Genomic DNA, 23,213 nt, shown 5'->3' on the forward strand with positions numbered 1-23,213 from the left:
ATTGACTAAGTGGATAACCCAAACGACCTTAGTAATAAAGCATATTGATAATATCATTGTGTCATATTTCAGATATGACTTGGGAAAAACAAAAGCACCAATACTACTTAACTCGCAGTGAGCCATTTTTCAGGTTTGACGTAAGAAAAACACACAACAAATTAATCATATAACCAAAACTATGACAAATGTAGGAAACACATCTAAATTCATAATATTAACTGTTAATCTTTGAACTGAAAAATAAACCCAATATTCAGGAAATCAAATTAAATAAAAATGAGCGAAACCCATCATTCAAAATAACTAAACAAAATATGAGTCAACCAACCAAACAGGTAGATAAAAATAAATATTTCTAACAATACTTGTACCAATGATTCGAGTATATACAGACTACATACAACAAAAACGTAATTGAATATAGTAAACAAAAAAGGTGAAGTTTTGAGTAAAATGGCGACGTAAGAAAAACACACAACAAATTAATCATATAACCAAAACTATGACAAATGTAGGAAACACATCTAAATTCATAATATTAACTGTTAATCTTTGAACTGAAAAATAAACCCAATATTCAGGAAATCAAATTAAATAAAAATGAGCGAAACCCATCATTCAAAATAACTAAACAAAATATGAGTCAACCAACCAAACAGGTAGATAAAAATAAATATTTCTAACAATACTTGTACCAATGATTCGAGTATATACAGACTACATACAACAAAAACGTAATTGAATATAGTAAACAAAAATGGTGAAGTTTTGAGTAAAATGGCAGTCTGAAATTGATGAAACCAATCCCCTTCACTTAGTAATCCTATGAAAGGAGCTTTCTCTTACCATCTCTTCAGCCATGAAGTTTAAGTCACAAATCAGCAACCAAACACAAGTTCCTTCAAACATTTATGACAAAAGAAGCAGAATGAGCTACAGACATTGAAATTATAGTGAAACAAAAAATCATTAAAATATGACAATGACATCCAAATACCTAATCATGGTGAGAGTAATAAGAACCCAAACCCATAACAAAGTTTTGTAAGGCTAACGAAACAAATAGTAAAATTGTAGCACCTGAGGTTTGAATGTTGACCTTCCCTAGTTTAAGATTGGGATAACTTCCTGTCAATTTCGGAAAATACAAATCAGAGTGATGAATCTCTCGAAGAAGAAAACGAATCATTATAACTCTGTATAAGAATAATATTATCATAATAGAGTTCGTTATAATTTACATAGCAAACAAAATAGTAACAAACTTCAATCAGAGAACCCAAAAGTTCAATCAACATATGTCATGAAATGCCATGAATGAAGAACATACTCACTGAAACAAATAAATACAAATTGATAAGAAAGTACAGTATCCTATTGCATGAAATTCCATTGCCATGAATTAAGAACCTTAAAACTTAATTCAAAATAATAAAGATATAGCATCTTTCATATGAAAAATGCAAATAAAAATCATATTCAGAAGGAAGGGTTCAAGCCAAATAAAAAAAACCACATCAAAGCAATGAAGAAAAATACATATTATTGCCATCTTTTTTTTGTTGCAGGTACTGCCATCTTCAATAACCGACAAGAAGCTATCCCCTTTCGAGGAGATCACGTTGTTTGCATTATATATGCATTCTTAGTTGTGGATATGATGTTCAAATAGATATAGAAGAAGAGGAAGATGACATTAATTTTGATTTGAGGATTAAAAGTGAGAGTTTATTTAGCAGATGGGAAATTTGATTTTGAGACGTAAATGGAGATAAATGGTTTCAATTGATCATGGATGGATTTATCTAGGTAAAAGAATTCAATTTACAAAAGACACAAGAAAATGGAGGTTTGGATGCATTCCCATGAAAGGTCAAAGGAAGCAGAGGAAAATGTGGAACCAGAAATTTAAATGACTTTGTTTGCCCAGACCAATTTTTAATATTTTTCATATTCCAAGTAGTTCTCCTCTTTTCATATTCTAAACAGGTGTCCTTCTCAACAAAAACAAAATAAAAATAGGTGTCCTAGTAAGCATGAGGCATTTATTTTGTCTTAGTCAGCTAGCATTCATTTTGTCTAGTCAACAAAACAATTTCTGTTTTGTTGTATAGATTATGTTCTATTTTGACTCTCAGTATCATGATTTTGTGAGTCAAATTTTACCGTCTATATTTTATTCTTCTTTTTTGAACTCTCCTGTCTTTTTTCTCGCTTTACTCTTGTCGGAATTGGTCGTCAGAAAGAATTATCGGCAACGACCAGACACCTATTGTCGACAACCTCCAACAATATTTTTGTTGTCTACTGCCTCTTGTTTTTCTCTCACCATCAAGCATCATCTTCGTATCCATCTCTCTCTTTTGGATAACCATTGTTAGGTAGTGTGTGGAGGGAAATAATAAGAGAGAAATAAATCTAAAACAAATGAATTAAAAGAGAAAGAAAATGTCCACACCCTTTGGTATAGCGGTTGGACACCCCTCTTAAGCCCATGAGGTCGTGGGATCGAATCTCGCTGGAAGCAGTTTGCCATCAAGATTTATCCCATGTAATTTAGGCAATGTATAAAGTTAATAACATAATAAATTTGTCGGGCTTTCGGTCTATTTCATGTTGTCGGGCTTTAGGTCTTTCATGTTGTCGGACTTTAGGCCTTTTTCATTATGGTTTATATTAGGCGGTTATCGTGCTCATCACATCTTCATGATGTATCAATGTCTTGTAACGACTAATGTAGATCGTGGTCGATTTTTCAAAAAAAAAATTATTAACTGTTATGTTTAACTAACGGAGTCATGATCTTGAGAGCCAACTATGATGTTTGACAGACACGGAAGTCACACTTTCCAATTTGTCTTAAATTAAGAACTAAATCAAAATTAACTCTAAATAATATTATAAAATCAAAAGAATTCATTGGGTATATCACGACAAAATATATTATAATTCTCTCTTCTCAAGACCACCCGTTCCGACCAGTATATCACAACATGAGATATTATAGTTTTCTATTCTCTAGATGGTTAGTTTCTTGACTTCTTCTATAGGGCAAAAATTCTGATTTAGTTACTAAATAATTGGATTATTAAACAATCTGACATAGAAACACATAAGAATATGAGCATCTTTGTTTTTTTTTTTTCTTAATACGAGTATCCTTGGTTTTTTAAGGTTCTGTTTGATAGGCATTTTCTCTAGGGAAAGGGGAAACTTTTTCTCAGAAATACAAATTTTCGGTTGTTTGACAGCCAATAGAGAGAAAAATAAAAGTTTGGTCACGTGACCAACTTTTTCCAATTTTTCCCCAAAAATGGGGAATCTCTTTTCCCACGTCCGAGAAAGAAAGATTTTCTCCAAATTGTTTAACTCTGGGCTCTTGAATGTTTCCATCTCTTTCTCTCTCTTCTTCTCTACTTTCACTCTTTAGTCTTGAGCTTCACAGAGTTCTGTTGTATTTCCAACAACCTCCTAATAAAACTTTCTTTTATTTTTTTGATCCACAAAAGTTGCAGGGAGAGAAAGGAAGAGAAAGAGATGGGTTTTTTTGTATTCTTCATAACCTTCCTTTTTATTCATACCACTATTAGCAGTGAAGGTGTTGAATAATTCTTCATCTCTATTGTTCTCTGTTTATTTTTCTCCTAGGTCTTGTTAGTAAAATTATTAAAGTGAAATCCAACATGTCTTACTTGTAAGATGAAAACCAACCTCATGTGCAAATCAAGAAACATAGTGTTATTTTTGTGTCTTATTTATTCAGAACCTAAATAATATCCATTATTGTTCAGTGAACAATATTGGTTAGAGGTTGTTTTTCTTCTTACAAGCTCTTCAAGTAATATCAATAACCCATTTCTCTCTATATTCTCTCTCTATAGATTCTTGCACTCTTATAGAGTTTATTTTTGTCTTTATGGCAGATCAAGAATCATTTTATGTGTTATTATTCCATAACAGATCAAGAATAATTTTGGTTCAGTTTGTGTGATCTAACCTAACACCGATTGACTCTATCTCCCTCTCTCTAAATCTCTATCTCGAAATATAAAGTAACGTTCAAACATTAGGGATTTAAATACTAATCTTTCTCTCATCATTTTAATTATGTGAATTGAGTAACTGATGTTGCTGGTGATAGTGATGAAAAATGGGAGAGGGAAAAATGGAGTTTTTATTGGTGGTGATACTCATGAAAAAGGGTAGGATTTGAAAGAGGGAAGAAGGTGAAAACGTGAGTGGGTGAACTTGATTTTAGTAGGTAGAAAGTAGAAACATGAAAAAAAAATTGGTTAGCCACCCAAAAATTGAAATGTAGAAAACATTAAACAAAATTCCTCTATTAAACCAAACGGTAGAAAATATAAAAAGATTTCTAGAGAAAATGATTCTCGAAGAAAAAGTTTCTCGAAGTAAATGTTTCTCTATTTTTTTCCTTTCCCCTAATTGCTATCAAAATAAGATGGTCTTCTAAACTTTTCTTTGAGACAAGTTAAGCCTTTCCTTATAGCGTTATAATAATAGCTGTTCTCATCAAGTCGTAACATTTTCAACTTTTTCGACAAACATTTAGTACCTCTACGATAATCCTAAAATTTCATCTATAACTAGGTAATGCTTGATATTTATAGTCATTTCCATGTAAATAGCTTACTTTTTTGCATATATGTCATCACAACGTACTTGACTACAGAATAATAGGATTCATTTTGTCAGTTAGACGACGTAATATCGACTTAGGTGGTGTTTGTTTTTCATTAATTAATCCGACTCAGTTTAGGCTTCACTCTTCAGATGCGATCTACTTGTCTAAATTTGTTTTGTTTTGATCATGTCACAATAATAATTTTAAAATATTTCAAGTAATGCACTATAGTTTAGATTTTATGTTTTCGTATAAAATTAAAACCATCAGATGCAACCATTACACAAATTTTTTTATTTTTTATTTTTATTTTTATTTTTGGAAATTGACTACGATCATTGATAGTCATTACATTTGGCATATACATCAAAGATGTGATAAGCTCGATAACCGCACATTCAAATTCTTAGACGACCAGGCCTATAGCCCATCTAAACTATGACCTAAAGCCCAAATACATTATTTATACCTGAATAATCCCAATTCAAATAACCAAAGATTTCACCTTCTCTAGGGTTCGAACCTGGGACCTGCATGACTTTCTGGAGTTTATGTCAACACCTTGGAACCACTTGGTCTACCAACTGTTGACAACCATTATACAAATTAAACACACAAAAATATAAATAAAATAAAAGAAAAAAAATGCCTATTTGATTGACAAAAGTGATCATAAAATGGTGATATCATATAATCCTGAGCTTTGGCTGCTTTGGGCCTCATATTTGGGAGGGCCCCAAAATACTAGTTTATTGAAGGCATCTCCATTATTTTAAAGCTTAGCCAAAGACCATACACACTTTAACCGCGCCCCAAACACTTTACGGCAGTTTTCTTTTGATTGCAAGGTTATACAGTTGTACTTTTATGAGAGGTGACAACCAATCAAATCGTGGGGCCCACAAAGTCAATTAATAAACCTAATCTAACCTTGACACAAATTCTAGCTTTAATTCTAAAAACCTTAGAGCATCTCCAATGCAACACTCAATCTTAGAAACTCCGAGTGCCATGTAGGATTTTTAGAGTTTTTTTTCTTAAAAATCATCTCCAATGCAACACTCTATTTGGATCTCTAAGATGACGTGTCGAGAGTGGAATAGAGATATCTCAAGAGGACACTTTATTTCTAGAGTGTCCTCTTGAGATATCTCTAATTGTCCAACTCATCAATATTTGATTTTCAACCAATAGAAATCAAGTCTTCTATATTTTCTAAAATAACTAATTATTTATTTACGAAAATAACTATGCCACATAAGTAAATAAGATAAGTTTAGAGTTTTGCATTGGAGACAACAAAAAATCGAAGATCTCTATTAACGCCACGTAGGAGTGAGAATCTCAATTGGAACTTGACACATATGATGAATGGAGATTTTTTTGAGTTTTGCAAATAACCTAATATAGGGAAAAGACGAAACTGACCTTATTGCAAACGAGAGTGCAAACCAGTTTGCAAACGAGAGTGGAAACCAGTTTGCAAACGAGAGTGTAAACCAGTGTGCAAACGAGAGTGCAAACCAGTTTGGAAACGAGATTGCAAACCAGATTGCAAATCTTTGCAAGACAAATCAAATTGCAAAGTAGTGCAAACTAGTTTGCCAAGCTCTGCAAACCAGATTGCAAAGTGTGTGCAAAGTCATTGCAAGGCAAAACCAGATTGCAAAGCAATGTAAACGGGATTGCAAAGCAGTGCAAACCAGTTTGCAAAGCTCTCTAAACCAGATTGCAAAGCAGTGCAAACCAGTTTGCAAAGCTCTGTAAACCAGATTAAAAAGCAGTGCAAACCAGTTTGCAAAGCTTCGCAAGCTAAGATTCTAAGGGCAATTTCGGCATTAAAAATGGGAGTGCTTTTAGAATTGTCCTTCAATCCTATTTCCAAATTATATATGGGGCCTAAAAGGACAAAAAGATACTTGTCTTTTTGACAAAAAAAAAACATGAAATTGGGCCTCCGGCCCGATTTCCTGTTGTATTTAAAGCCAACAACACTACCCTCTAACATATCCCTCCACACTTTAGAGACTAAAAAAAATGTAGTAATGGTTCTTTTTTGTTATGGAAAATTTGGTCAAAACTCCTTATAAATTTTTTGTTTTGATAAAAAATAATAATATTATTTTAGTCTTCCGCTTTAAGTACTTTTTTAATTACAACATTTTGCGACAGTTTTCGATACCTTGCAACAACTTTGTAGCACCTTGCGACAACTTTGCAACACTTTGTGACAACTTTACAAGACCTTACAACAACAAAAGTTTTTGGTTATTTAACTAAACAAAATAAAAATATTTAACAAAAAATGGTACAGATTTTGAATATTTAACTAAAAAATATAACTTGTCTTTTTAACGTTATCTCCCTTTAAAAAGAACTAATCTCTCTCATATTGTTAGAGAATATTGATTTTATTAATTTTAAAATTAGAACTCAACGAACAATAATTACATTTTCTTATTTAGATTTAACTAAATATATTTCTTTTTCACAATAGTAATTTACAGAATTGTACTATTCAATTAGATTATGTGTGTTTGATTTAGGCCACTGTTTTGGGGAAAGCATTACAGTTTTCGGGGAAGACGGTGGAAAACAAAAAAAATTAAACCAAACACCCCTTTAATGTCGTCGGAAAAAGTCGTCGGTCGGATGTTGCCGGCGACTTCACCTCTTCTCTTCTCTTTCTATCTCTTCTCCCTCTCTTCTCTCTTTCTTCTCTTTCTCTCCGGCGAAGGGGAGGAGCCCCTTTGCCGGAGCTCGTCTGGTTGTTCAAACCAGACGGGATCTGGTTTGATCAACAAACCAGATCTGGTCTGGTTTGTTCTTCAAACCAGACTCGTCTGGAAACCAGACCTCCCGCGAAGGGGCTCCTCCCCTTCGCCGGAGATGGAGAGGAGAATAGAAAAAAAAATAAAAAAATTTTCGCCGGAGATGATGGAGTCGTCGGAGATGGTGGAGTCGCCGGAGAAAAGAAGAAGAAGCTGAAAAGGATTTGGCTGTTTGGGGGAAATAAAAAATCCTTTTTTTTTATGTTTCCACCCAAAACTTCACACCCCGAAAACTATATAGCTTTCCCCAAAGCGTTGCCCTTGATTTAAATCTAATGTTTCTATCTTAGGCCCAAATTTCCGTATAGTATTTCAATATATAGTGTGAAAATGGAACATACATATATCAATCAGTTTATGCATCTAAAAAGGCAAGAAGAATGTTTTTCAAACATATTTAGGCTCATTTCTATATGTAAACTGGATCTTCTTATGTAGTATATAGTTCAGGTTTATGCGTTTTAGTTATGCGTTTCATAATAACTTTTATGCCAGAGAATGTAAGAAGGGCCCCAAAAATTTTTTTCCCTTTATTCCCCGAACTAATTGGCCCGACCCTACATATAATTAGGTAACGTTGACATCATATATAAAATTGGTTCGTCGGATCGTCGGATTATTGAGGCATTTTTGTCTGGTCAAATTTCTTTTATGTCCGGTCAAATCACATTGTTGAGGAAAATAATGACAATAAAAGTGATTTGTCTAAATAGGTTTTTAGCTTTTCTTAATACACTAATCTTACTCCTTGGTGTACAATATCATCCTCCACCTCCCATAAAGCAGGAGGGGACTCGTGGGCCATGAAACTTTTTTCCATTGTAATTCTACTTTTTAGGAAGATGATGTTTCCTAATTCAACCAATATAAAATCCACAAAACAGTCACGTATAAGGGGTACTACTCTAATTCTAACTAAGATTGGGGGGCATGTTCATGAATAATATCCAAAAAAGAAAACCTTCATATTCATGAATAATATCCAAAAAAGAAAACCTCATCCAAGTATTGTCTTAAAAATAAAAAGTAAGTACTGGTAAAAAAAATAATGTCATCTCTTGTCCATGCTAAAATAATTTGCTCTCGATCCACATAAGTTGTTCATCTGGTTCCATTGTTAAGAAAAACCTCCTTCTTTCAACATCATGATGGAACCATTCCAAGCAATTGATCTTTGTCTCTGTATCTAACTGGAGGGTGTCAAGTGCTTTCTTTACGTCTTTCCAGCAATTGTCGTCCATGTTGTTCCTTTGGGCCATTGCATTAGCAACATTTTCAATTGCGACACGTACTCCGGTCATCTCTTGGCTCAAAGTTGCTGAAATAGAACGACTACGCTTATTGCGTGTCTCTAGAACGGAGCCGCCACGTTTAGATGAAGATGAGCGACATTGATCACCGCCAACATCAAAAGAATCGCAGTCAACATCAACTTCGGTAGAAGGAGCTCCTTCATTTGTGTTAGACTCATCATCGGTTGTAAGATTAGTTGTTGTTTCTCTATCCCCAACTGCCGGTTCGTCTCCGAACACTTCAACCATCTCTAGGTACAAGTCAACGGACTTGTTTCTTAAAAATTTCAATTTTGGTCTTGCCTACAAATAATAGAGAGAAAACCATAAGAAAACCACAAATAAAAGCTGGAATCATAACTTTATAACAAAAATGCATGGAAGTAAAGTTTAACTGCCTCACTGATTTGGCTTAATTTGCAAAGAGCATCTATTATCACACTGTATGAAACAACATCAGGAAATAAATTCCATATTTTTACCATCTTGGTTTGGAATTCCATAGCAAGACCCACTTCACCAACTGTACATAGGCCAGTTATAAGAGTTCCACATGTAACATTATCAGGTCGAATCCCAGAGTCAGTCATTTTATCAAACACAACTTATAAAACATGAAAAGTTTGGGAAAACATGCAATCATTAATTTTACCGTAAAATAAGGAACCTAAATCCGTCCTATATTAAAGCAAGTAAAAATGAAAAGTTTGGGAAAACATGCAATCATTAATTTTCTACCAAGTTGAGAAGTATCATCAACTTATAATCTTTCAAGCTGAGAACAACGTAACAAAATAGGACACAACGTACTAAATATATTTTAATCCTGCACAACTAGAGAACAACATTATGGAGAAAGACCTAAGTTTTGTAATAGACTCAGAAGAAAGTGAGTATTTTCGAAAACAAAAACAAGTAATTATGAGAAAAAAACTGGAATGGGTGGATCTTCATCAAATTTTACCCATTATGGAGAGGCAGTGGATATGGAAGAGAATGCATGAAGGTAGTCAATATGGAATTGGTGGGTATTAAGGTGGTGGATACAGAAGTGGTGGATACAGAAATAGTGAATGCGAAGGTGGATATGGAGGTTGATGATCCCAATATTGGTCATTAGTTGACCGAGTCAGTGAGTGAAAGAAAGACAAAGAACCAAGCGGGTCAACCCGTGTCAAAGTCACTAGGGAGGTGAATTGGAAGGAACGGTCACATAAACCCAAAATTGGGAGGTTGACACGTGTCTCTAAGGCGCCTTAACCATGCCCTGGCTCTAGAACCAATCAAGTCGTCCTAACGTTAGCTCTGCTCTGGGTCTTGAAACAAAAAAAAGGGATGTGAAAATCAACTCGTCAGTTAAGTCTTTTTTGCCTCGAGGCACATGAAGGCGAAACGAGGTCCTGATTTAACCCATTTGAGCCTTAATCCAACCTAAGATCCAGGGCGGAGAAGTCGACGAAATCTAAGATTCTAAATAACGTGGATGGTGAGAATATGCAGAAAGGAAACTTTCCACAAATAATATAGAGAATCGACAAGAAGATTTCGTATATTGGATGTTTAGAAGTTCCTATCCCGCCGAGTTGATAGATTCTCTCGGAGATGTTTCCTTCGAGAATCTTGAAGCCTAGTAAATTAAATACTTAAGATCTTGACTGACAGAGATTTTTGGGAAGATTCAAGATTGAATCGGTAGGCGTGTGGCCCACTTCTGCCTTCCCATGCTCAGAGTTTAAGGCATCGAGCTTGCTTGCGGGGACCCCCCTGTACTTCTCGCGAATCCCAAGGCAAAACTAGTTATAATTGAGGCAGGGCTGGAGTTCATTAGATGATCATGCCTACCTCTCGATTTTGGGCTTAGGTGGCAGACCTCTTCGAGTTCATCGATCCTGTTGCCTTGAGACGAGTTAACCCGTTGAGCTGCTGTTCTTTTCTTGACTTATTGACAATAGTCAACGGATGGAAATCTTATGTAGCATTACGTATTTGTGGAAGTCTAAACAAAAGTTAACTGTAAATAGACCGAAAAAGGGTTATTTCCCAAATAGCCCCCAACTTTGTGACCAGCTTTCTGCCTAGGCCCCTACTTTATCAATAATTCCCATATGAGCCCCTTTTTCAGTCACCGTTAACTCTCCGTTAACCAGTCATCATTTCTCTCTCCTCCATCTCACCACCTCTCTCTGCCACCTCAAGTATTTGCCACCTCATCGTCTTCACCGCGCGAAGGTCGTCGACCGGTCAATTTTCGGGCGGTGACATTCAAACACAAAAATCACATATTTTAAGATTTTTTTTTTTTTAACTTTTCATTTGTTCTTTATTTTACGGTAAAATTGATGTTTTCAAGTGTAAATGAAAAAGACCTCTTGATGTATGTTGTTCTTTCTACTAATTGTAACTCCGCATACAGTCAAAAAATACAAATGCAAATAAAAATTATGAATTGAACGAAAAACTAAAAAGTTGGAAGAGAAATTATTAATTAAACTTGCAAATTAGATAGAAAATTCATGGAATTACCGAAGTTAAGTATTATGTCAGTCTCCTCATAAAAAAAAAAAATATTATGTCAGTCGTGAACTTAAAATTAGATAGAAAAATTCATGAAAAGACCGACGTTATAGTGTTACGTCGACCGTAGTCATATGAAAAGAATAATAAGTGTAGAACTGTTTTCGTACTTTTAAATGAAAAAAATAGAATTTCACTAAAATTTAATTAGAAAAGGAGTATTACTAACTGACTTTACTGGTGAGAGGGTATTTTAAGTGAAGAAAAAGAGTTCCGCTAAAAGAGGTATCCCTAATTGACATTGAACGGTGAGAGAGTAACACTAAATTCTCCTTGAAAAAAATTGCACATCTCCAAATAGAAAACATCTTTCTTCAACAAAAAAAAAAGAATAGAAAACATCTTCGAGTACTTTCGGCGTAGTACATGGATGGAGCATCTCATCTAGTCGGCCGCCCCGTGGTATCATCTTTTCTCCATTCATTCAGCGATCATTGCATTAGAAAAGGTCCCCAATCCGAGACCAAACAGTTGATATTATTATCGTCAACCCAACCACACTATAAACCCCTTTTAAATCCCACGGCTAAACAAGAAAATCAGTCCAATCTAACGGTATACATTATTGGGGATGACAATCTTTCCTAGCTGACACTAAAAATAGGTTATTAGGTGTAAAGTTAGAAGAGGAGGTAGATGAATATAACCAAAAAAGTAAACGAAGAAAGGAGAAACGACTTAACAGAGATTGTTAGAGAGAGAAAGTTTTAGAGAGAGAAAAGGTAAATTCTACCTCAGATTTCTCATTCATTTCTCGGGCTCAACGAAACCCTAGAAATCCGCAATTTTTTTTTTTTTTTTATCATTCCTTTTGTGTTTTTGATCTTATACGAATTAATTAAAATTATCAGACTTTCTACATTGAAATCGGCTCATACAAATTTTATGACTCTGATTCTTAATTGAAAGGTAAAAATTCTTATTGATTTTGGCTCAAATACTTCTTGTTACTTTGTTGTTTTGAAGATTGGAATTTTTTGAGCTGAATTGCGTTATTCAATTGGTTTAATGCCTGAAAGTTTGATTCGGATTTTGATACGAACGATTGTTTGATTATACAAGCTTGACTCTTAATTCCATGAATGGTCAGTTCATGTTTCTTTTTGTTCTTTTTCATATAATTAGGTTTTGGATCCGCCTAAAATATGAACAAAATTCCAAATCTTATAATTAAATTTTCAATTCCTTGTTATTTTGTACTTCTTGTCTAAAATAGAGAAGGAAATTGGGTTATAATGAAGGATTATGTTTAATGTTTTATTTTCTTGCTTCAGATCTATAAGGATGCTTGTTTTTCATGAGTTTGATTTGGAGCTGCAATTGGTTCTGGTTATTCTCTAAGCTTGAGACCTGATTATTTCTTCTTTACATATCAGCATAGAAATGACTGGTAAGTTTGCTATAATGCTATCCCTTTTGATAAAGTCTCATGATTCTGATGAATGTATCAAATTAGCAAGATCACGACATAACGATGAAATTAGAAAGTTGCATTTCGTTTTAGATTAATGTTGAAACATATGTTTGAACAATATCTGTTTAGGACATAAAAAACGGGTAACATTTGACGTAGACGATACTTTGCAAGAGCTTTACTCCGAAATAGAACTCAGTGGATTTAATCACAATTGCATGAGCATTTCAGAATAGCAATGAATGGATTTCATTTTTGTTGTTCTTTTTTGTTATTTTGAAAGCAGTTCGATCAAACTGTCGCATATCAATCATGTAGTATGTATTTTTGGCATTTAAGATGTTTGAATGCTAGACTGTGTTAATTTGTTATATTAAAGGTCAAGAAGGACTGGATATTTCTGCTGACGTAGATGAATGGAGATCAGACGTAGAGAAATCAGAAGGGAAGAATAAATGCCGGGTTAAATTTAGGGATACTGTGGAGATGCATCCTTCAGATGGGTACAGTTATTCTCTGAAGAAAAAAGAACAAGAGAATTTTGATTTTAGGGTTCCTAAAGTGTACATAGAACACATAAGAGACACAAAGGAGGAGGAGGTGGTTCTTGAATTTCGTCGAAAGCTCATACTGGATTCTTTGCTGCCTAGGCGTTATGACTACCACACATTATTGAGGTCCGTCTTTTATTTCTCCTATCTTGTTCTATTGCTTCTAGCTCCAAGCTTGATTTTAAATGGACACTGAGATTTAAAACTACTTGGATTTTAAAAGACTAGTCACACTATTCAAGTTACTTAGGTTGCTTTCTCTGATCAGCTGGATAGAAATATTTAAACTTTGTTTTTTTTACAACTAATCCTATTCCGGAGCTAAGGTTTTTCTTTTGATATATGCTGTTTCCGTGTTGCGTACTATCTCCTTTAATATGGAAGTCTTTTTTCTAGTTGTACAGATTCTTGAAGGCTAGGGATTTTAATATTGAGAAAGCCACCCAAATGTGGAAAGAGATGCTTCAATGGAGGGAAGAATATGGGACGGATACCATATTGGAGGTCAGGACATATGTCATACTTTATGTTTAGTCTTGGAGATTAATACTATTACTGTATTACATATATACATGTTCAGGGCCGTAGCACACAATTCTGTTTTATTTGAGATCAACAGGTTAATGGTCTCTTGATTTTCATCTAAGTTTATCTTTAGCATTTACGGGATATTGGGCCCTTTTGCTGCGAAACCTGTAAACAATCTCTTCCTACCTATGCTTAATCTAGATTTTTTTTTTTCTTTCAGTCAAAATACGGTTATACGGGAGATGACCTCTGCCGGATAATTTGTGTGATAATGTAATCATATATCAAAATTTATTATGACTTTGTTTAGGATATTAGACATTTAGAGTGATGTTTATGATTGCAGAAGCAGCAATAGACTAGACTACTGTTGTGTCTAATAAACTAAACTTTTGGTGATTTTTTATCCAATAAGCCTACTATGTTGGATAAAATTTTACATGAAATAGATGGGATTGCTACTTTTCATGTGTATGGTATCACTTTAGTCTCTTTCACCTGACAAATACTGAAATTATCTGAAGGATTTCAACTTTGAGGAGCTAGAAGAAGTATCACAATGTTATCCTCAAGGGTTCCATGGAGTCGACAAACAAGGAAGGCCAGTGTATATTGAGAGGCTGGGTAAAGCTCATCCAAATAAAATCCCACGAGTATCCACTATGGATCGCTACATAAGATATCACGTGCAAGAGTTCGAGAGAACATTTAACGAGAGATTTCCCGCGTGTTCAGTTGCTGCAAAAAGACATATTGGGTCAACAACAGCCATCCTAGACGTGCAAGGCTTGGTATGCTGTAACTTTCTTTATCATCAGCCTTGTACATAATTTATTTTGGTCTCAGCCATAACTGTTCACTTTCTGATGTATAGTCCTCCCACCCACATCAATGTTTAGTGATTTCTAATTTCCGTTCTCATTGATGAGGCAATGATGAATGATGCACCTTTACTGTACAAAATCAAATGGGCTTCTACAAAACTACAAATAGAGTTGCATTATATAAACTTGTTGAATGTTGATTAGTGCTTCTGTTTGGAGATACAGGGTATTAAGAATTTCAATAGGACTGCAACAGATCTTCTGGCAAGAGTAGCTAAGATAGACTGCAGCTACTACCCAGAGGTAAGCAGTTTCAGATCTAGTTCTAGTCCTGGTTAAATTTTTTTTCTTCTGCTTATAATTTAATTCTTTCTTTATTGCAGACATTAAATAAGATGTACATTGTCAATGCTGGATCTGGCTTCAAAATGGTTTTTGCCGCAGCAAGGAGATTTGTTGACCCAAAAACTATCAATAAGATCCAAGTAAAAGAAATACTTATCAATGTTGAATTAGTTTGTATTTCTATTTTCTTGCTACAAAGTAGCATTAACCTCTAAATCTGCTGCAGCTTCTGGACGCCAATTCCCTGGAAAAACTATTGGACGTAATTGACTCTAGGTATGTCTTAGTGTGTGGGGGTTTGGTGATTATGCTTCAGATCTTTTTTTCCACATGTTTCTCAAAAGTTGTGTATTGTTATGTTTACCATTTCTTTCCTAATATCTTCTTTTCAGCCAACTGCCTGATTTTTTAGGTGGCTCATGCAACTGCTCATCTGAAGGAGGATGCCTTAGGTCTAACAAGGGACCATGGAGAGATCCTGAAGTAATGAAGGTATATATTACTCTTTTGGATGCACCTTCCAATGCATGATATGCGTTTTTTATTGAGTCCAACTAATATAATTGAACTAAGATATGTCGATCAACCATGATTTCCATTTGCAGCTTGTTCAGGTCGGTTCTTCAGATGAAATTACCCCTCATTGTGATGACAATCTCGCCAATACATCTGAAGCTTTAGACTGTGACCCAAGGGTGGCATTTTCGGAGCAATCATTTCAAATAAATGATCAGGAAAGATCCATGGTTTCAACATCAGAACTGAGAGGTACCATTTTAGCTATTTGTTTTATGATACGAAAAGTTCCTAGGCCAGATCTTTGGGTAAAAGTTCCTCTCCAGGAGCCTCTTTTGAATGGTGTTAATGGTAATGGTGGCAATGAGTCAAGGAAGAATATTAATGGTGAAAATATAACTCCTTTCTCGAGTGCTGGTTTTCTTAGTATCCTCACTTTCTCTTGGATGAGCCCTTTGCTTGCTATTGGTAACAAGAAACAGTTAGACCTCGAGGATGTTCCTGAGCTTGACATTGGTGATAGTGTTAATGGTGTCTACCCGAATTTCAAAAATAAACTTAGGTCTTATTCCGGTGACCGTGAAGTGCGAACTCTCGATTTGGTCAAGGCATTAGTCTTTTCGGTGTGGCGAGAAATTTTATTAACATCTTTACTTGCAATTATATACACGCTTGCTTCTTATGTCGGTCCATACCTTATTGATTCCTTCGTTCAGTACCTTAATGGCTATGAAGAATTCGACAATGAGGGGTACATTTTGGTGTCTGCCTTCTTCATTGCAAAGCTTGTTGAGTGTCTTGCACAGAGGCACTGGTTTTTCAAGTTGCAGCAGGTTGGTATCAGGGCAAGAGCTTCCCTAGTCGCAACCATCTATAAGAAGGGTCTAACCCTTTCAAGCCAATCGAGACAGGGACACTCTAGTGGGGAAATTATCAACTTCATGACTGTCGATGCTGAGAGAATTGGTGATTTCAGTTGGTATATGCATGATATATGGTTGGTGCCCATTCAAGTTGGTTTGGCCTTGTTGATATTGTATAAGAATCTTGGCCTTGCTTCAATTGCCGCTTTTGTTGCCACTGTTATTGTGATGTTGGCAAATGTTCCCTTGGGTTCATTGCAGGAGAAGTTCCAAGGTAAATTGATGGAGTCGAAAGATGAAAGAATGAAGTCAACATCTGAGATTTTGAGGAACATGAGAATTCTCAAGCTCCAGGGATGGGAAATGAAATTTTTGTCTAAGATTATTGATCTCAGGAAGAACGAAGAAGGGTGGTTGAGAAAGTACGTCTATACATCAGCCATGACTACTTTCATCTTCTGGGGGGCACCTACATTTGTGGCTGTGGTCACATTTGGAGCTTGTATGGTCATGGGCATCCCACTTGAGTCCGGAAAAATTCTGTCCGCACTAGCAACATTCAGGATACTGCAAGAGCCTATTTACAATCTCCCTGACACGATTTCTATGGTAGCTCAAACTAAAGTTTCACTTGACAGGATTGCATCATTCCTCAGACTCGGTGACCTTGAGTCAGATATAATTGAAAAACATCGAAGCAGTACTTCTAAAATTGCAATAGAAGTAAGGGATGGGAATTTCTCTTGGGATATCTCTTCTCCTACTCCTACATTGAAAGATATAAATTTTCAAGTGAACCATGGTATGAGGGTAGCAGTTTGTGGTACAGTTGGCTCGGGAAAGTCGAGCTTGCTTTCTTGCATCTTAGGGGAAGTACCAAAGATATCTGGGACCATTAAGTTGTGTGGAACAAAGGCCTTTGTTGCTCAGTCGCCATGGATACAGAGTGGAAAAATCGAGGATAATATATTGTTTGGTAAGAATATGGACAGAGAAAAGTATGAGAGGGTACTAGAAGCATGTTCTTTGAGGAAGGACTTAGAAATATTGTCCTTCGGGGATCAGACTGTCATTGGAGAGAGGGGAATTAATCTGAGCGGAGGACAAAAGCAAAGGATACAGATTGCTCGTGCTTTATACCAGGATGCTGATATATATCTCTTCGATGATCCTTTTAGTGCTGTTGATGCTCACACAGGGACACATTTGTTTAAGGTAACTCATGTTTATCCTCTAGTTTTTAGTTATTTGTTGAGGTTGGGTTTAACAAGTTCCTATTAACATTATAACATATATGGTTAGATTAGTTAGGTATGTAACTCGTGTATGTGCATCTAGATCCTATATTTTAGATAAACGCGTTGTATTGTCAAGATACATTGAATCAACAAATTCTTTGCTTATAGGTAAAGAAAACATTATCCCTCAGAAACATACAAACCACAAATACCTTATGTAGTATACTGCAACTCTTAGGGGATCGTGTGGTAGACTGGGCTATAGGTGTGAGTTCAAGTTTAGGAAATGGTGAGGTCTTTTCGGGCTGCTCGTGTTGCCTTCGCCCAAAACAAAACCACTTGGTTTGGGTTGCTTGTGTTGCTTTTTTGGGTTCCTCGTGGGAGCTTTTGGAGATTAAGGTTTTAGGCTATAGGTACGATCTCAAGCTTAGTAAGTGTCGAGGTTTTCTGTGTAGCCTCGCAGTTCCCTTGCCGGAAACAAACCCTGTACATATCGAACTTGGGCCCCGGGGACAAAAGAAAGGACAACATCGATAACAACTTGTGACTTAGGTTGACTTATCTTTTCTTAAAAACCCTTGAAACCTATGTAGTATGGATAATCCTTTTTAGTATTTTTCTTGTAAACTAAGCAGGTAAATGTCCTAGCACGCAAACAAGTTACCATATAGGACCATAAAGTACGGCTCTTAGCTAATATCATGTATGTATGATGTAGCAACGGTTAATCCAAAATGTAAAAGGACCTAAAAGCTATGATAAAATATACACGAATCTTACGCTTTATTCCTGTTCTAACTTCTAAGATTTTTGGGTTTCCACATCCGACACCTTTAGTGTCGGATACTTCAAACCCGCACAGATTTCTACATTAAATAGCCCCATAAAGAAGTTATAGGGAAAGCAAAATAGTGTCAAACCCGAATTCTGCCAGTTTTTGTCCTAAATTTACAAAAGGGTACATTTTTTCTGCTTTTATACAGATCATATATTTTCCTAACATGGTTACTCTGCATTTTCTTTCCATACAAACAAAACCACTTAAATAATCGGTTATGCTGTTTCTGGCGTAATTTTTTTTTCCTCGTTTGTCCTTGAAGTTGCTGCAGGTAATTGTTACTCATTTCTATGACTAACAAATTTCTGAATGACAGGAGTGCCTCCTCGGCCTTTTGGGTTCAAAAACAGTAATTTATGTTACTCATCAAGTAGAATTCTTACCTTCTGCAGATCTTATTCTGGTAAAGTTCTGACTTTTTTCCTTTAGATATAAAGAATCTCATTTAGTTTGTAGTTCTTACAGCTAATGTCTTTGTTAGGTAATGAAAGATGGAAAGATAACCCAATCTGGCAAGTACAATGATATTCTCAGTTCAGGAACAGATTTTATGGAATTAGTAGGTGCACATCAAAATGCCTTGTCAGCCTTAGATGCTTTTGAGCCAGGGTCAGCGCCTGACAATTCAAAAAAAAATGAGGTACATGATGATGTCGGTACTTTGAAGCAAATTGTAGAGAAAAAAGAAGAGCAAAATGGTAAAGAAGCTGAGATATCTGGAGCAAAAGGGCAGCTGGTTCAAGAAGAAGAGAGAGAGAAAGGAAGAGTTGGGTTCTGGGTATATTGGAAATATATAACCATCGCATACGGAGGAGCACTTGTGCCATTGATATTGTTAGCACAACTTCTTTTTCAAGTCCTTCAAATTGGGAGCAATTACTGGATGGCTTGGGCTACCCCCGTGTCGAAGGATGTAAAACCTCCGGTGGAGGGCTCTACTCTCATCTTCGTATATGTTGCTTTGGCCATAGCAAGCTCCATTTTTGTCCTTGTGAGAGCGCTGCTCCGTGCAATGGCTGGTTACAAAACTGCAACTCTACTTTTCACTAAAATGCATTCATGTATTTTCCGAGCTCCGATGTCATTCTTTGATTCCACCCCAAGTGGACGGATATTAAATAGAGTGAGTGAAAATATACATCTTTTTTCTTTCCTTTTTTTGTATATTCTCTTCATTCGTTCAATTTCAAACATTTTAGATATCGAACTTAATATTGTTGTTCAGTTCTTCAATCTGTGACCCGTACTTCCGTTTTCAGGCTTCTACAGATCAAAGTGCGGTGGATATGGATATTCCACCCCTAATTGCGTCAGTTGCCTTCTCTATCATACAACTCCTTGGGATTATCGCAGTGATGTCACAGGTGTCGTGGATGGTCTTCATCATTTTCGTACCTGTAATTTCCATCTGCATTTGGTATCAGGTGATCTCTGGACCCTTCTTAGTTTTTTTTTTTCTATTAGTATTTTCCTAAAGAATATCTGGCGTTACTCTACATACTTCTCGTGCATGCTCATATAAGTAACAATGCTTATTCTCCAGCAATATTATATACCGACGGCACGAGAACTGTCTCGACTAGTTGGAGTATGTAAAGCTCCAGTCATACAACATTTTGCCGAGACTATATCGGGATCAACTACAATCAGGAGTTTTGATCAAGAACCAAGATTCATGGAAACCAATCTGAAGCTGATGGATGCATATTCACGACCTAAATTTTTTAATGCTGCTGCAATGGAGTGGTTATGCTTTCGCTTGGATATGTTGTCATCCATAACATTTGCATTCTCACTTGTTTTCTTGATTTCTGTGCCGAAGGGAGTAATCGACCCTGGTAACTACCACTGAAATCTTTCTGAAAATTACATTTCAATTTGCTATTATGGATGTCGATGAAGCACATGAATCTCACTATTTCTTTGATCTTCTATTTAATCTATTATAATTATATAGGTATTGCGGGCCTAGCAGTGACATATGGGCTTAACTTGAATATGCTACAAGCACGGGTCATATGGAGCCTCTGCAATCTTGAGAATAAAATCATATCTGTTGAGAGGATACTTCAGTACTCATCCATCTCAAGTGAACCACCTCTTTCTATAGAAGCAAATAAGCCACTCGATAACTGGCCATCACATGGGGAAGTTGGTGTTTACGATCTGCAGGTAAGCAAAATTTGTACCGAAAAGCAAATATTGATGAAATATCTAATATCATAAATAAGATGGTTGGAGTTGCCGAGTTTGTTTTTGTGATTTTGGCTTATGTTAACTTTCTGTATCGTTGTTAACGTGGATGTAGGTTCGTTATGCCTCACACATGCCATTTGTGTTGAGAGGTCTTACTTGCACTTTCCGTGGAGGCGCAAAAACTGGTATTGTAGGGAGAACAGGCAGTGGTAAATCGACTCTTATTCAGACACTTTTCCGCATTGTTGAGCCTACTGTGGGCCAAATTCTTATAGATAATGTAAACATCTCCACCATTGGATTGCACGATTTACGATCTCGATTAAGCATCATTCCGCAGGATCCAACTATGTTTGAGGGTACTATGCGAAGCAACCTAGATCCTCTTGAAGAGTACACTGATGAACAGATTTGGGAGGTAAGTTTGATCTACGACATGAAATATTCAATTTGTGAAACACGATTCGAAGAATATAATGATCTTATTTTGTTGGTACCCCACTTTACTGTTTAGCAATCGTCCTAAATGACCTTCAATGATTCTACAAAATTGTTGCTGAAAGATGAAAATCTGTTTTTAGGCCCTAGATAAGTGTCAACTCGGTGACGAAGTAAGGAGGAAAGAAGGGAAGCTCGACTCTGCAGGTTATATTCTCGAAAAAAAATCACTTTCTCATTACTAATATAGTGTAGAATTGACATCTATATATGCTTCTACTTTTTAATTTCGTCTCCTACTTCTATCAGTGCAAGATAAGTTAAAAATGTTTATTTGGGTTTTTCAGTTGTTGAAAATGGAGAGAACTGGAGTGTGGGGCAGAGGCAACTAGTTTGTCTCGGACGAGTACTTCTAAAAAAGAGCAAAGTCTTGGTTCTCGATGAAGCTACTGCATCTGTCGACACTGCAACTGATAACTTGATTCAGCAAACACTAAGACAACAGTTCTGTGACTCTACAGTCATTACAATCGCTCACAGAATAACATCCGTTGTCGATAGTGATATGGTCCTACTCTTAGATAATGGTAAAACTACATTCATTTCTTCTCTTAACGTTAGTTCGTATTTAGATTCTCGTCAGGTGATTATTTTTTTCTTTCACCTCTTATATAGGCCTTGCTGTGGAATATGATTCTCCAAGCAAGTTGTTGGAAAATAAGACATCTTTGTTCTCAAAGCTTGTAGCAGAATATAGCTCGAGATCAAGTTCAAGTTTTGAAAGCTAGGCAGATCTTTGACTTCTGAGAGGTATTAGACTTGACTTGATAATGGTGATGAAGAGGATAATGACGTTAAGAACTTTAGGCTGTAACGTTTAATTTTTTGCATTGTGATTGAAGTAAATAAAAACAAGTAACATCTTTATATGTCTAATGCGTCAACAATTTAGTTATTAATGGAAGAAACCGTAGATTTGTTCTTGTTTCTTGCCATTTTTCAGAAACACACGGAAAATAAACCAAATCAAAATCTTATAACTAGAGTGATAATCCTTATCTATAAAATGTCTTAAGATTGTTGTTCATCTGGTTATCGGTCGAGTTCACTTGATCTCTGTCTTGTTTTGATTAAGACATAGTCTGGGTTGAAGTAGGGAACTTCCTTTCTCTAAGTTATAGAGAGATGACAATAAGCGGATTCTGATTTATCAGTAATCCTTCTTTCGGATTATCCGAGATAGACAATAAATATTTATGGAGTCGAGGTGAGAATAAGTTCTCTTTCCTTAAGACATTTTACATCCCGTAACAGTACCAATAGTTAGTGTGTATGCCTTCGGGATACAACGACTATCATTTCAGAAGTTAAGATGGTAATTCTATACTCTGAAAGCGGGCGAACCTTCGTAAATAATATTAGCTCTAGGACTGATGCGAATGGATCTTCTAGGCACTTGAATGTTATAACTTCACTTAATACTTTTCAGAATTCCAGACACATATCAGAATACTTCTAAAATTAGATTTATATTCCAGACACATACCAGAATATTGATTTTAAAAGAAAATGAATTGAATGAAAAATGAAGTGGGTTTGGGTTGTTTAAATAGGATTCAGATAGGTACATGTGTTGGGGTCAATAGACATATCCCTTCAAAATGGCGGACTTAACTTGGAATAATTGCCCATATTATAGTGGGTGGCAATCTGGAGCATCTGATTAGGTTAAATAACTCGCGTGGAACGCCTACTGTGGGATGCGTTGGATCTGTCCCGAACTATGACCAACAGAGCAAGTAGATGACCGTTAGATCGAAATTTTAGAGCATCCCACCAATAACCCGACACGGAGGTGACGCGCTCCGTTGGATCCTTGATGATCCAACGCTTTTGGCCGCATCCCGACATCGTCTCGATGCCTTCAACGTGCGACTGTGAGATCTCGCGAAATCCCGCGGAGTGAACGAGAGCCGTCCAGATTTGGACGTGCTTGCTTCGCTCAAATGACCCCCAATCTAACTTGTATGTTTTGACGGTTTAGTCCCTAACTTAACCGATCTTCGTCCATACTTTAAACTTGAATTCCAGAATCAGATTCGAGTGATTCTTTGCTT

At 35.9% G+C, this 23,213-nt stretch overlaps 1 protein-coding gene and 1 long non-coding RNA gene across 6 annotated transcripts; one reads left to right on the forward strand and one right to left on the reverse strand.

The window, feature by feature from the left end:
• Window positions 1-663: 663 nt before the first annotated feature.
• On the reverse strand, window positions 664-1,972 carry LOC147549406 (uncharacterized). Its single transcript, XR_015238197.1, has 3 exons — window positions 1,517-1,972; window positions 1,084-1,131; window positions 664-902 (listed from the first exon to the last, which is right to left on the reverse strand). It is a non-coding gene; the product is annotated as an uncharacterized LOC147549406 (long non-coding RNA).
• A 10,011-nt stretch (window positions 1,973-11,983) lies between these two features.
• On the forward strand, window positions 11,984-22,083 carry LOC147549407 (ABC transporter C family member 3-like). Of its 5 annotated transcripts, none has more exons than XM_086667625.1 (19): window positions 11,984-12,067; window positions 12,620-12,735; window positions 13,139-13,436; window positions 13,707-13,814; window positions 14,363-14,629; window positions 14,888-14,965; window positions 15,046-15,147; window positions 15,234-15,283; window positions 15,400-15,499; window positions 15,613-17,601; window positions 18,779-18,865; window positions 18,944-19,585; window positions 19,722-19,886; window positions 20,006-20,300; window positions 20,420-20,634; window positions 20,771-21,076; window positions 21,240-21,303; window positions 21,444-21,683; window positions 21,772-22,083. In XM_086667625.1, exons 4-19 carry the CDS (start codon window positions 13,758-13,760, stop codon window positions 21,882-21,884), a joined length of 4,770 nt encoding a protein of 1,589 aa, XP_086523751.1. In that variant the 5' UTR covers window positions 11,984-12,067; window positions 12,620-12,735; window positions 13,139-13,436; window positions 13,707-13,757; the 3' UTR covers window positions 21,885-22,083. The 5 variants fall into 5 exon arrangements, with proteins under 5 accessions (XP_086523751.1, XP_086523749.1, XP_086523748.1 ...); XM_086667623.1 differs by having other exon boundaries at window positions 13,715-13,814; XM_086667622.1 differs by having other exon boundaries at window positions 12,013-12,254; window positions 13,715-13,814.
• Window positions 22,084-23,213: the final 1,130 nt, after the last annotated feature.

The sequence above is a fragment of the Eschscholzia californica genome, unplaced genomic scaffold (genome assembly GCF_041429995.1).
Source record: "Eschscholzia californica isolate CP2 unplaced genomic scaffold, dmEscCali1.0.p SCAF_3, whole genome shotgun sequence".
Lineage (NCBI taxonomy): Eukaryota > Viridiplantae > Streptophyta > Magnoliopsida > Ranunculales > Papaveraceae > Eschscholzia > Eschscholzia californica.

Coding starts and splice junctions, on each gene's coding strand:
- LOC147549407 (XM_086667623.1), top strand. Junction 15,284..15,399: donor TTGGACGTAATTGACTCTAG/GTATGTCTTAGT, acceptor TCTTCTTTTCAG/CCAACTGCCTGATTTTTTAG. Junction 21,077..21,239: donor CTGATGAACAGATTTGGGAG/GTAAGTTTGATC, acceptor ATCTGTTTTTAG/GCCCTAGATAAGTGTCAACT.